The sequence below is a fragment of the Anser anser genome, assembly GCF_964211835.1.
Source record: "Anser anser genome assembly, chromosome: 1".
NCBI classification, from domain to species: domain Eukaryota; kingdom Metazoa; phylum Chordata; class Aves; order Anseriformes; family Anatidae; genus Anser; species Anser anser.
In genome coordinates, this window is record NC_139720.1 from 62,219,420 (window position 1) to 62,234,166 (window position 14,747).

Here is a 14,747-nt window from a genome sequence, read left to right on the forward strand (position 1 = left end):
CTGCTGAAAAACACACTTCATGCTGAGAAAGAACTGTATTTTTTCCTTTGGTGTCTGGTGGTTGTTGTAGCTTCCATTAGAGCATGTGTTACTGCTGAGCAGTGGGCACAGGGCAGCATTCCCTGCTCATCCCGATGTGCATGCGCACACACCACTTCATGCCAGCAAGGGTGTGACAGGCAGCCTATCCATCAGCGTACTGCTGGTAAAATCTAAAATCGGGATGATTTTGGTATCCGTGCGTTAAGTAGCAAGTTGTAAGCTTGTCCCACCAGAAAGAATGATTGTGAGAGTTGCATGGCATAATACATGCCTGTCTTTGTGAGCATTGGCTATCCAGGTTTAAATGATATGGTTTACCCCAGGTTAGGAAAGTAGATTGAGGGTGACTGACAGGAGAAGACTGTAGCAGGACTGAGGCATGCGTGGGGATCTTGTAGACACACAAGGGGATGGAGGAGTGTTGGGAGAGCCCCCAGTGTCAGGGATTTTAGTCCTGATCAGAAAAACTTGTGTCCAAAATGTTGATAGGTTTTTCCTGTTAATAAGAGGATGTATCCTAGGACAGTTAAGAGGGGGAGAGGGTGGATGGGGAACATATGGGGAAAGGAAAGGGTAGGCAACAGGAAATACACAGTGACATGAAGAAGGGAACATCTGAGCCTAGAGAAGGCTGATGCAAGAACCTGAAATCTGGAAAGTGAAATGTAATGAACAGGTTTGATACATGGGGGGAGAAAGGGCATGCTGCGCACTGTGTGGGTAGGAATGAAATGGGGGAGTAAGAAGAAAGCAGGCTAAAAGGGGAAGGGAGGAATGATTTGCAGAAAAATGAGCTGGGTGGGACAGGGAGAGATTTTAAGGCAAGAGGAGGGAGGGGGACTGATGGAGAAAGTAAAAAGTAGAAGGCAGGGAAAGAAAATAAGTGTAAAGTAATGAGAATACTGAATTAGAAAGAGGAGCATGGCAGGAGGTGGGGAGGGGGGTGGGATACCAAAAGGTGCAGGAGGAAAAAGGAGGAAGGAAAGTCTTATTAGCTAGGGAAAGCAAAGGTTTTTAGAGAGACAAAGCATTCATTTAAAAATAAGACGAGGGGAAAAAAAAAGGTTAATTGCAGAGAGCTGTGGACATCAAAAATGTCAGAAGAAAGACAGAGCTATAAAAAGAAAAAGTGTGGGGAAAAGTAAAAGGAGAAAGAAAAAAGAAGCAAGAGCCAAGGGAGACAGTGCGTGTTACTTTGCAGACACTGTGCCATCAGGAGCTCCTCAAATAAACATGCTGCTGTGAACTCGCTTTTCCAGCTTATCTTTGTTCCCCCGCCCCCCCCCCCCCCCCCCCCGAGTCTGTAAAAACCCCATCTCCACCTAAATAGGCGGGCAGGGCACAAATGCCTCTCCCAAAGGAGACAAAATCTCCACAGCTATGGGGTATGCCCGTCTTGACATGCAAAGAAAAATGTCCACCAAGCCACCTCTGCCCGTACATTTACAACATAAATTTAGGGTCAGGGCACGCTTTATTTCCTGTTTCCAGTGCCTTCCTGCCATTTAAAGAGTGCCCTTTGTGTTTGCTGCCTGGGTCATGTACATGCTCTTCAGTGATTTGCACAGAGGTGCAATGGGTATGGTGGCAGGAGCTAATGCTGTCGTCAAGAAGCAGATGTGATTTGTGCATCTTGAGTGGCTGGCAGACTGAACCACGCAGTACATGACCCTGCAATGCTCAAAACCTATCCTGTGACCAATGCCCAAACAGTCTTGGGATGGAGCTTATCATCATAATTCCCCATCACTTGCCTTAGCTCAAGGGCAGCGATGAAAAGCTGTTAACTGGAGCTGGACAGCCGGTAATGGCAAAACCCAGGGGATGTGTGGGATTCTCCTGTGGGTCCATCAAGTTCTTGCAGCAACAGTGAAGTGTCTCAAAATGCCACCATTTCTACGCCAGACCTCGCAGCATCTCACGCTTCGAATGAATTCACAAGTGTAGCCTGTGGCATCTATTTCTCCATCTTTCTGGTCTGCCTGCAAAACAGCACATTAAGGAAAGCTGTGATATGTACCCTAGGCACTCACTTGTGGCTAAATTCTGTCAGAGAGGGAAGTGCCTCCCGTGGAAATGTCAAATACATGCTCCAATTCAAAAGAACTATGAAGGAATTCTCCTAGAGGGGGTTGCAGCTGTGCCACCCCACTGCCCACCCGAACCTTTATAAGTTTCTGCTATTTACAGTCAAAAATTGAGCTAACAGAGTAAGTGGTGGATGGGCAGGGTGAGGCCTCAGGGGGCTTCAGCCAAACAGTGTCTGCTGGACTCTGGCTGAGCCATTTGTGTGGAGTCTGATACTGGTGTTTATAAGGTAGGTTTCCTTTCCCAGGCTTAGTTTCAGCCTCCTTCTACCTTTCTGTCTGTGGGAGTTGTACAGGCCTGTATACAGGTGAAAAACAAACCAACCAACATTTAAAAAAAAAAAATGTTTGAAACAATGGTGGGGAAAACAACAGAAGGGGGAAAGAGAAAGGTCTGTTTGTGGTGAGGGGAGCAAAGGCTTGGATGGGACAGTGCTGGGCATTGGGACTCATCCCTGCAAGCACAGTTAAACATTTAGCTGCAGCAGAGTCTGGATTTGTAGGGAAAAAATATTTTAAATTTTTGTGTATCACAAATTCTAAGGAACACTTATTTCCCTGTGCTAAGATTAAGCCATTTAGCAGCAAGTCTGAAAAACTCACAGAAGTGCCACGAGGAGCTACCAAGAGGGCTGTCAGGCACTGCCAGCCTCCTGGGTCCCTGCAGTGGCGGGGATCCGGAGGTGAAGGTACCCAGCTGAGCTTGAGGAGATGCACAGTGCCGTCTGTTATAAGGGAAGGCAGAATAATCCTGATGGCTTCCGCTGCTCTGAGCTTGTGGGAAAAAGGCGTTCCTGATGCCAGGGTGGTGATTGCTTCAGTCATGGGTGTGTGAGCAAGGTAGCAGCCAGGCAGCCGAGGGCCTGACTGTGCGGTTAACAGCACCCGCGTCCCCACCCAAGGTCTCAAATAGTGGTTTTCCATTGTAAGAAGGACAATCAGTGTGGAAATTAAAGGAATGTAAGATGGTATTTCCAGCCTATGACATCCATTAAATCTATTAAAGTGAGCCAAGAGTTATAAAGAAGGTTAATTTGTTCTCTTACAGAATCTCAAAATAATAGCATAATCTATTGAGACTCCTAGCGCTGATCCCTGCTAACTGCCTCCCACTCTTTTGGTGGCATTAACCACTTCGTGCAAGCCTGACAAAGACAGGGAAGGTCAGTCGTTCTCTGCCTGATCCCTGGCTCTCCCCTGCTGCAAAGGGAAGCTGCTTCTTTTTATCTCTAAATGGGTTTTTATCAATCTCCCATTGGTATTATTGCAGCTGTGTCTAAAACTTCTCTTAATTTTACTGCGACTCTTGCTGGTTTGTGTTGAACCAGCAGTCTCGTTTGGGGGAAATTCTCTTGTTTGTTTTAGACATTAAATATTCAAAGCTTCCATTTTGGTGTATGTATGCTTTGGCTGGTGAGAAGAAAAATTGTTTCAATCCTTTGTTTCCCCTGTACAGTGCTTGCCCTCCAGCACTGGTGAGGTAAGCAATTTTATAAAAGGGAGCTTTTTCTGTTGCTCCTGATGCAGCTTTTCTTGGTAGCTCTGGGCTACGAGCTTTTCAAGATGAAACCTCCACCTTATGCAGATCTCTAGAGTTTTTTTTAAGAAAAAGTCCTCCTACTCCTCAAACTTGCGTGGCTTTGTACCACTGTTCCTTCTGTGTGCCTGCTGCCTGGCACAGAGCTGCGCTGACGTTTGGTTTAGATTCTTTTCTTTTTCTCTTCCCTGTACTCTGAGCTCTTATCATGACTGGGCACTGTCTGTGTGTAATGACAGCTCGGCTATGGAAAATTGTGGGAAGCAAACAGTTTCTCTTATTGGAAATGTCATTTTTTTCCATCTGAAGATTTGATTGAGAATTAGAACTAATTGTTTATTTTCACATAGCGCTTCTCCTGCAGTTTAAAATGGCTTTCAGGCTGAGATTACCACCAGGAAAGACAATGACAAAGACCTGAGTGCATGTGTCATGTGCGACTCAATCAGCTCCAAAAAGAGAGGTAGTTACTGTGAGGACAAAACCAACACAGATACCTCAGCACATGCTGGGGCAAACACCTGGCTACAGCCGCTTTCCTTAGGCAGGATGAATTTTAAACTGCAACTTGCCTTATTTGTACTGGTGAAGCTTAGTTGGCTGCCAGCGAGTGAGACCTGGCAAACAGAAAAAGCCTATGCTAGCGTTGAGAATTTCCAGAAATAAGCATTTCGCATGAGCCAAAAAAAAGTAGATCTGATCAGCAAAATGCAACTAATGCAACTGGACACAATGACTAAGACAAAAAGAGATGAGCAGTTGCTCCAGTCCAGGAACAATTTGGAGCCTGTGCCATGTTGGGTTAGCTGTTGGTAAAAGGTACACCAAGCATGCTGAGAGCATCGTGTGCTCAGCTTCCATGGCTAGAGGTAAAAATGCTCAGGGGAACCTTTCTGCCATCATTTCTGCCCTGCTTGAAGGCAGAAAGTGCCACCCGCCTTGTGAAGGACAGGCTGCTGTGTGCTCGCTCTGCGACTGAGCCAAGAGGTGAGCTGTATGTTGGGGTGAGCATGCTGGGGAGCCTGAGTGCAAAGGACGGTCCTGTACTGCGGGGCTGGACGGGGCCATGGGGAGGGCCTTCAGCACGAAGATGCAGCTGAAGAGCGACTGCATGGAGGAATAGTGAACCTCTCCCAGCTTTTGCCTCACTTGCTGGTGTACAAGCCAAGCGCGACTAAGGGTTTTCCAGCTGGAAGCCTACCTCTGGCATTTCCTGTCAAGGACAGCTCAGGAGATTGCCCCGGTGTCCAGAACCGAACTGGCAGTGGGGCTGGAGGTTTTGCTGCTGACTCAGTGCCCTCGGCAGCCTGTGCCTGGTGCCAGCCATGCGGAGGCAGCTGCAATTCCCTTGTGCTGGCCGATTGACAGCCTTCGCCCTCCGAGTCTGCCCTCTGAACTGCTGAGCAGGAGCACTTGTGCTCTGCAGAGATACCTCGGGGTTTAGCGCAGTTGTGAGTTTTGCTGTGTTCTGTCTAGCTCCCGAACGCTGTGGTAGCAGCAAGATCTGCTTGTGACCATTCTTGGCCCTACCTCCTGAGACCTCGGCACTAGCTAAGTATTTTGAGCTTCGTGGCTGCTGCCAAGCAAAAAAAAAGGGGGGGTGGGGGCGTTGGAAATTAAACCATGCTTTGCAAACTATGCCTAAGGTTTCTTAAAATGGGTATTTTTAGCACACCGTAAAAATATAAAGCCCCACTCTTATTTTATCCCTTCAATCTCTGCAAAATTAATTGAAAGCATTTTTACCTTGCTCTCATTTGCTTCCCTGACTTTCAGAAACTAGCTAACTTTAGGACCCAGGAGGGAGGAAAGCGTCATCAGATGTTGGCAAATGCTGGCCATGTTGTGTGTCTATTTATAGTAGGCGTGTGTCGAACCACCTTGTCGTTCTTTTCTTAGCATCAGCTGGACGAGCTCGGCTATCAATTATCCATGAAGCTGATGATAATACAAGGAAAACTATGTAAAGCAGGTGCTCAGAGGAGAGAGAAAAAGGGGAGGTGGGTGACAGGGCAGGGAGAGATGAGGTCTCAGGAACTGAAAAAAGATCCTTTTGCTCAGTCTGAAAACCCTTATTATCTATAATAATTATTAATAACAGGGGTGCCTGCACAAAGTCATTGTGACTGCTTTCAGCTGGTGCGTCCCTCCCAAATGTTATTTCCCTCATTTATTTTCATTGTGTTGGCAATCAAAGGCAGTGGTTTTTTCATCTTTGTTCTCCCTCTGCTTTTAATAGAGCTTAAGCTGGGTGTTCTCCCCCCACACTATCTGTCCTAGGTTCTGGTATTTGGGTTGGTAATAGCAGGTTCTAGTTTCCCTGTGTAAAACTGAGCCTCTGGTTTTTCTCAGGCTTGGAGACTGCACATCTACGCTTGTTTCCTCTTTTGTCTCCATTTCAGAGAGAATTTTGCATGCAGGGACTGTGGGGGGGAGAAGGGAGCAAGCAAAGGGCTGCCATTCCACTCGCTGCCGATGACAAAGCCGATCGCCAGCTATTTGTCAGCCGTTTTTGGATGGCTCACCTTTGCTGGTCCCCTCCCTCAGCACAGGGAAGCAGGACAGCGTGAACTCTGCTCTCAGCAGTGGCTCAGGTTCTGACACCATCTGCCACTTAATCCACTTCCAAGGAAGGGGCTGACGTCTGCGTGCATGTGCATGCACATATACGCTCCCCATGTAGCCATACATCATTTCGGCAGGCTCATACTGACCAGCTCGCAAGCGCCACTCCTTTTATGAGAATTGGCCTTTGATGCTTCTTCTTTTCTTCCTCCTGGTTTAGATTTCCCCAATTCAGTTTGACATATGGTGGTGGGAGGCAGGGGAAGGGGCGTATGAACTGACACTGGAGAAGATTTCCTCGAAAATTGAACACCTCCGTTTTCCTACCTAGCCTGGCTCTCTGAGGAGCAGGATTTTCAGATTTTTCTCTTTTTCCTGGAAGTTATGAGTGTGGGATGCATGGATTTCTTTTGCAAAAGCAGCAGGAAACAGAACAGGTGTAAATTGTCCGTGCCAGGCTCCTTGGATAGCTGGTAAGTGGGCTCTTGCAGGAGCCATTGAATTGTGAGCTGTTCAGTGACATAATGGCCAGTCTTGTTTGACTGCCGTCTGCAAGCACTGAACGCGTTTCAAGATCTCTCTATCTCCTTCCTCTAATAATACATGAAGAGTGACAGTTACCATCACGCGCGGTGCTGTGCTGTATCTGCTGATGTTTTTAGATGCACCTTATTCAGCACAGTTCACCGACTGCACTGGGTCATGTTTGCTCGTGGCATCCTGAGCTGTGTGCATGCAGCACTGTGGAAATGGCTTGAGGAGTGAGGAGGGGGGAGAAGAGGGGCGTTGGGAAGGGTGGGTGGATGGCACAGTAGGCATTCAGAAATGCCAGTTTTTTTGCTTGTAGTCCTCAGCAGTCAGCATTATGCCATTTTGGGGTGGTAGGGCAATGTTTGAATTGTCTTCTGGAAACCAGGATCTGGGTGGCTCTCACACCTGAGAGTTGTGATTTCCTCCTCCTGCCCATGCATAACCCTTTCCTCCCCATCTGAAAGGGTCTCTGTTGCAAAAATGGGCTGAGGACGGAGGAATAGGACTCCCTTCAGAAGATGACAGTCTTTCTACCATCTTCTTCCCCATCCTTACCAAACGAGGGGTGTTGAATTCAACCTGCCTGCTTGTTGCAGGCTCTGTGACAGAGCCAGGCACTGCTGTATAATGCCCTGATGAGGGTTTGACTCAGAGCATCCTGAAGGAGCTGGAAAGCCTGCCATCGTCTGCAGGGGGCTTCTGATTGGGCTCAGGTATAGCTCTCGTTGGTTGCTGTGAAATTCTGCTTTGCTTTGTGGTTGGATCCACCCCCCCTCCACTTGCCTTAGTAGACCTTTTTCCTCCTTTTCCAGGCGCACGCTAATGGCAGGAAATTATTTGCCTGTGACCTTCACAACAATTCCTGCATCATACTGAGTATGGACCAGAAGAATCCTGTTGTACAGTTGCACTTGATTTCATCAATTGCACTTAAAATGAAATAATAAAAAGAAAAGATTTCATACTGAATAATGCTCCTTAATTAGGAAAGCAACAGAACTTCATCACATTAATTGGAGATAGATTTCTATGCAAAAAACTAGTTAGTCGGCAATCTTTACTAAGTGCATTTTATTCCCCTCAGAAGAGAAAAATCACTTGTTAACTCTTTGAGATTGCTTGTGGAGGTATTCAAAGACAGGTTTGTATTAATATCATACTGACATGTATCGATGAAAACTGAAAACTTCTCTCTCATTCCCACTGTAGAAGATTGCTCTCATTTGTCACTTCTAAAGGAGGCAAGGGAATAATTCTTGACCCTCAGCTAGTGGTTTAGGATTGATCTGGTAAAAGTAGAATACTTCAGACAACAATCAATTAAAGGACTTATCTTCCAATCCTAGTTCCAGTTCTTGTGTAGGATCTCATCCTGTTTGCAGCAAGGCACCTCTAGGCTTTTGGGTTATTTTTGAAAACAAGTTCTCCAGAACAAAGTAACAGTTGAACTAGCAGAACCGTGGGATGTTGCAGTGTCCTTCACATTTTGTACTTGTTGGAGTAGGGAAAATAGCCATTCATACATGGAAGAGCTGCACTTCTGAAGCCACAGTTTTTGCTTGAACTTTCAGTCATTTTTCTGTGAAATAAGATCTATGTGGCAATGGAAAAAATTGTGTTATGTGTTTGTACACATTGTGTCTCATTCTGAGTTCATAGTATTTACAAAGTTCTATTTCAAGTACATTTGGTTTCCAGTAGAAAATATTATCTAATGACTACTAATTAATATTGATACATAGGTCATCTTAAGATAAAAACAAACCTCCTTTCACTGCCAAAACATCTCTAGGGAATTAGAAATCATTCCTTTCAGTACTAGAAAGTTTATCTATTTGTTGTTTTCTGTTTTTATCTCTCTGCTTCTGTCCCTCTACCTTTCTGTCTCAGCATGGGGACCCTGTGTTATAAGCACAGTCCTTTGCCTACGTTCCCTTGAGGTTTTCACAGACCTACACAGGCAGAGCTGAGGAGTCACAAGCCAAGTAGCAAGGAGCCCTGAAGAAAGCTGGTCCCCTTGGGATGTGTAGACCAATACACATCTGTTAGGATGACTACAGCTGGCTGTGCTTTTCTCCGTGGAGATAAATGCTTCGCTGCCTGGATAATGGGATTTATTTGTTCGCCTCCTCATCTATAAAATGCATATATGTATATATATATATTAATCATGATCAACTTTTCTTAAGTTGTTTTTAGACTGAATATTGATAACTTCAGTCTCCTCTGATCGACAGCAAAATCAGGAGTCAAATTTTTATCTGCAACTGTATAGGCAGTTGGAAGGCTTTTGTTCACTTGTTCTCTAACTGAAAGTCAGATTTGCTATAGCTCCTTACGGGTGACAATAATTGCCCTAGACTGGAAGCTCTTCTGTCAGTTTTTGGTTGCCCAGTACCTTGGTTCATCCTTCCACTGTTCGAAATGTTTGTGAGAATTGACCAGAAATGCCAGTGAGAGAGCTGGAGGTCTGATGGGATTCCTTAATTTGTGAGAAGTATAGCTTCATTATATTTTCGTATTTCAAAGTTTTCAGACAACAGCAATTCATGGCTGGATTCATGATAGCACACTCTGATTTGTGTCTGTTTGTGGTTATCTTGAGAAAACATTTTTTCACCGTAAAGGATTAAAATTAAAATCAAGGTGTTAGCCTCATATAGAAATACTTGTTTCAAGCAAACATAAGATTTTTCCGTCAGGATCAAAACATTACTTCTGATTACATACTCTTAGTATTCTGGGATTTTGATCTGCATGTTCCTGTGTTTTATATAAAGCAACTTGAGAACCCGAGGGGCAGCCAGCCATCTAGGCCGGATGCTGCTCATCTCGGGTTACTGCAGGGAGTAAAGTGTGAAATAGCAGAGGTACTGATGAGGACATGGGATACATCCTGAAAAATCAGCAGCTGTTCGTGACAGTTGGCCACCAATCCCACCAACATGGGATCTAACGCCAAAACGGAGTGGCGAGACACAGGAAATCATGAGATGTTTGTCTGCCCTGTAGTCGCAGGAGGGCTGCACAAGAACCTTGGGACAGCATTGTGCCGTGCTTGGCTGGACATGACTCTGTGGTCAAATTACCACTGCATTTGAAAAGGGGAGTCTTACACCTGTCAGACTGTGAAGAATGAAATTACACAGATGTGGAGTTGCATGTAAATGCAGAATAAGGGCTATAGAGTGCAGTAGACCTGAGTTACTAGCATTTTCCGAAGACTTTGAGTAAGTGTCAGGCCTTGGAATACCAATCATGAAATGGTGATGATAACAATTAGAAAGTTAATATAATTTCTGCCAGCTTTTGTCTCTGTTCTGCCAGTGAAATGCTTATTTTAGATAGTAGGTTCTTATGTTCCTAATCGGTTTGGTCTGAACCAGTACTTACATTTTATATCTCACCCTGGAGGTGGCTGAACATAGCTCACCAGAGTATTCTTAATCCTTGGTTTCTGAGAGATCTGCATGCAGTGCGCTGTTTCATCAAATATTACTTATGCTAGAACAGTCTCAAAAAACAAACACGTTCAAATTCCCAAAGATGAGTGCAGTCAGGACATATACTTTTTAAAGCTCCAGATGAGGATTTGTGAATATGCAGCATGCTGCAAGCACATGAAATGCATGTGGGGTGCTGTGGCTTCATTTAGAAGAGTCTGGAAGCAGCTGCATGGTTCACAGTGGTTGGATGCCACCACAGCCCCCTGCTGTCAGCCCTGATGTTTTACGGTAATCCAACTGGCATTGGAAATAGGAAATGGAAAAACTCCCTGGGCTTTACACCCTGGGCACCCCTTCCTTTTGGGAGTGATCCCATGGCATGATGCTATCAGCATCCTGAGGTAAAGCTGAATGTAAAAACTTCCATCCATTTCTCCCCTGTGTGTTCACTGGAGAAGTGGAGCATTGCTTAGACCTATCAGCAGGGCAGTTTTCATTTGCAATAAATTCAAATGTGAAAAAAGGGAGACAAGAAAGTGTTTGGTAGAGGCTGTAAAGGATGACAAAAATCTCCTGGTAGATTTCAGTGCACCAAGGTCTATGCATCACGATGATGTTCGGAATGTAACTTCTCTAAATGTCAGGTAATAAGAGCTAGCAAAAATGGTCTAAACTCATACACAGTGATGTGCTATGAAGCTGTGGGGTTCCTCAAGGAATAAAAGCCACTGTGGATAGCTTTGTGAGGATATCTACACTGTTACTGCAGTTTGAAGGAGAGAGCGAGAGAGAGAAAAGGAGGGTGTTTCTGAGTAACACAGGGAAGGTAAAGTACAAATTTCTGTATAAATGATGTATAAATCTGTGTTCATCCATGTCTTCTGCAATTTCTAAGGGATAAATCTCTCTTGCAATAATCTTATTCTAATTTCAAATACTTGATGAAAGAGTGCACTTCCACTGTAATTAATCAAAAGCAGCACCGAGGTAGGAAACCTTTGCCTCACTCCTACTCCTGCCTTGCCTGCACAGATCTTGAATGAAACTCTCCAGGTGTTTCCATATTTACTTAAATTCCCTTAACTCAAGGTTTTCCTCAGCTTCAGGGTAGTAAATGTTGTTCTAATCATTCTGAATTGTGAATGAATCACTGGAGTCCTTTGGCTGGAGGGGAGTCCCTATGAGGAGCACAGTGCTGCACCGCCAAAGGCCTTTATTTTTTATTTTAATTTAAAGAAAGCAGCTGAAATGTTTTGTTTTGTCTCTTCTCTGCTCTTTTTTTTTGTTTGTTTGGCAATTATGTATGCAATTGTGAAAAACTGAAAGCAGCTCACATGGCCCTGGATTTGAGTGGGAAACTGCTACTTTTAAATCAGGTTTGAAAAGATTATTTAAAAGTGAATGTCGTGCATTTAGCCGAAGTACTGGAGGTGCGGGGGCATGGAGAAAGCAGGGGTTGGCATATTTAACCCTTTATTGAGCTCTAGGTTAGGGTTTATGCCTCTCCGTAGGAGAGAAATAGCGAGGCATCTGGATTTTTTGGGAAAAGAGGGACAGAGGCAGAGCATTGTATAACTCACGGGGAGAAGCTGAGCAAGGTCTGAGCTTGGCTTCCAACGGGAACATGTCTCATGTTGTTGTGTGCAGCAGGTGGTGTCCAAATGAGCGTGACTGGTACAAATTGCTATTAAAAGCACTTAGCTGCTCCTGAGTGCAGCAACATCGTGTAGGAGCAATGTCCCGCTCGCCTCCCCGGAGATGAGGCCGGGATCGAGCGCGTGGGCTGCATGAGATGGGGTGAGCTATGGCAGGGAGGCGAATGACGGGAGAGGGGCTAGGACAGGCTCCCAGTGGGGTCAGCTCTTGACCGAACAAATGGGGTTTGTTGGGTAGCTGCTGAGAGGCACTCCTCCAGGCAAACAAGGAGCCCAGCTCAGCACAGTATCTGTGTGCTTCCTGGCATCCTTTGGTTCACTCCTATAAGGTCCTGTGTGCGTTTTCAGGTGCATTTCACCTGCTTCAGAGGAATATAGATGACCTTTCTGTATAACTGTTTTACCTAAGGTGTGCTGTGCACTCTGCAGGATGTTTTAGGTGAGAAAATTAGCACTGTAAAATTGGTAGCAGTGTTATCATTTATGAGCTTTCTTCTCCTTGGTCTTGATATAAATCACCCTGTTACAGCTTTGGCCTTGCATTGTGATGTGGTTTATGCAAAAGGTGTGCCTAAAGTTAGTTGCAGAGCAAAATGGATTCCCTGTTATTTACTGCTTAAAAGCCCACTGACGTTTGGGGTCCATTCATATTTTGGTGAACTTGTAAATATCTGGCTGTCTCCCGTAAAGTGCAGAAAGGGCCTTACTCAAACAAAGTGACACCTCGAGCAGTTTATGATTATGTTCTGTGGGAAGATACAAAACTGTTGTCATTGTAGAGTCAATAAACCCTTGAATCGATTTATGCTGACATTTTCTGAAGCGCATCCTTTTCTGCCGTTCCCTATATGGGAAGGAGATGGTTTTCTGAAAAACATTTCTGCTGATATCTTCTTTGGTGCTTTTAAACACAAAACAAATCCATATGTTCTGGGGCTTAGTTATAGCCTGGCACTTCTTGGTCCTGGTTAATATTAGGTTCAGTTCTCTTATTAATGATTTGGCTTGCGTTCGGACCTCTTCCTCAACTTTACGTCAGCCTTGCAAAGTTCAAACATGGTTAACCACGGTACTTTCTGTTCCACAAGGTGTACCCAGGTTTTATATGTGTTAATTAGCACGGTGGTCTTTTCTGTTGCAGTTATGTCCTATATTACAGTTTCCAATAAAGTTTTCATGTCTGTACTGCTTACATTAGGAAAACTGTGCCAGCGACAATCTTCACATTTTATCTGTAAGAGAGGGACCTCTTTGTTTGTTTTTATGACTACTTTCCTTTGTTGTGTTTAGACATATATATATGGATAGCAAATTTCAATCTCTGTTGTCCTTTTTGTGATCAAAATCGTTGATACAGAAGAACTGTGGTTGTACTCTTTCTCTCAGATTAGGGATGTTGGCGCTCTTAAGGGGAGAAGATGAGAAAGGCTTCAGAAGTGCACTTTATTTAGAGATGTGTGTGGATTTGAATAGGTTTACAATGCTTCTCTTAAAACAAAACAACACAAAACTGAGGTCTACAGGGCTTGAAATTGGAAGAAGTCTGAGACAACAAATGGAGCTATTGGGCTGCATAGAAAATGACTGTCTGCACAGCCCAGTGAACCGAGCAGAAAATACATGCAGCAGAGCTCCCAGACTTCTTTCTTCATTGTGAGTTCTGCTTGTGAAGCCTTACTAGTGGGCTAAAATGATATAAGCTTATTTAGTGGGTCCTCCTAAACTATCAAGCTCCATGCCACAGAGACTGTGAACTCCTTCCCTCCTCCTCTCCTTTGTGCAGCCATTCCCAGTTTCCTGCAGGCACCTGGGACATGCCGGCCTTGCTGGTGAAGCAGTGCTGGGCAGTTGCTCTGTCAGAGTTAACTGGCAGCTGAAAGGCAACATAAGTCTCTAAGCAGTCTGGTGGCAGCAGTGGAAGAGGCTATTGAGGCACACTTTGATTGCATTTTAATTGAAATGCATCTAAATGTATTTAATCTAAAAATAAAGAGGATGCTGAGCAAGCCTGCTACCTCTGTAGCAAAGAGTATTTGAGTTGTGTGCCTTAGAAAGTGAGAGATTTATTTTGCAAGTAGCTAAAAAATGTTATTCCCTCTCACCTCGGCCTCCAGAAATGCTCCAGGAGGCTTCAAGTGCATTGCCCCTTTACTGCTACCTCCTCTGGACCACCACTAACCCACTGTCATGAGTGAGAGCTGTGGTGTGTTTCAGCTGTAGAGGCGAGTGGCTAATGCTTTATTTCCAATACATGTGAGCTTTGAGATAACCATGAATCCTCTGGGGATTTGGATTTACCATTGATACGCAGACAAATCCCTTAGCCTGACTGTAAGAATGCTCAAGGCTGATGATGGGCTGAAGTGGCAGTATTTAGTCACAGTACTTCTGGTTCCTCTGCCAAAGCTGTTTGTTTATTTTATGATCTGATTGACATAATGTAATTGCATTTCCTTTTCTTCTTTTTTTGAACAGCATTCCTCATCTTAGCCTAGAAGAAACTCAGCTGTACCAGACCCTGAGTGAAGATTCTTGGTCTAAACTGATTAAAGAATAAGACTAGAGGCAAACTATCATTTTTCGTTCTACAGGGATGTTATCAGTGATTCCCACAGGGACTAGAGCTAGAATAGTTGTTGCTAAATGCACTCTTGGAAACAGTTTGGAAACAGGAAATGAACTACAGGGTGATGAAACTTGTATCTAGGCTATTTGAAGTGAAAATTAACTGCCGAGTCGCAGAAGGATCTCCTTGTAGCAAATGAATGGACTGTAAAATGGAGAAAGTGATCCTGCGTTGATAGGGGCTGCTTTTCTCCATCTGCATTACTTTGCAGTTAACAGTACTCACATGCAAGGAGGGACTGTGCATTAGTTATTACCC

At 44.6% G+C, this 14,747-nt stretch overlaps 1 protein-coding gene across 3 annotated transcripts in view; it reads left to right on the forward strand.

The window, feature by feature from the left end:
- The window catches only part of DGKI (diacylglycerol kinase iota), a 212,342-nt gene that overhangs the window by 30,935 nt on the left and 166,660 nt on the right, over positions 1 to 14,747 (forward strand). Inside the window, exon 1 of one of the 3 annotated variants that reach the window (XM_083801008.1) lies at positions 1,386 to 6,704. The exons of the other annotated variants lie outside the window; for them this stretch is intronic. Within the exon in view, the coding sequence (XP_083657134.1) occupies positions 6,616 to 6,704 (89 nt within the window). The 5' untranslated portion in view covers positions 1,386 to 6,615. Of the gene's footprint in view, positions 1 to 1,385; positions 6,705 to 14,747 lie in introns of those variants that run through there. 3 annotated transcript variants of the gene reach the window in all.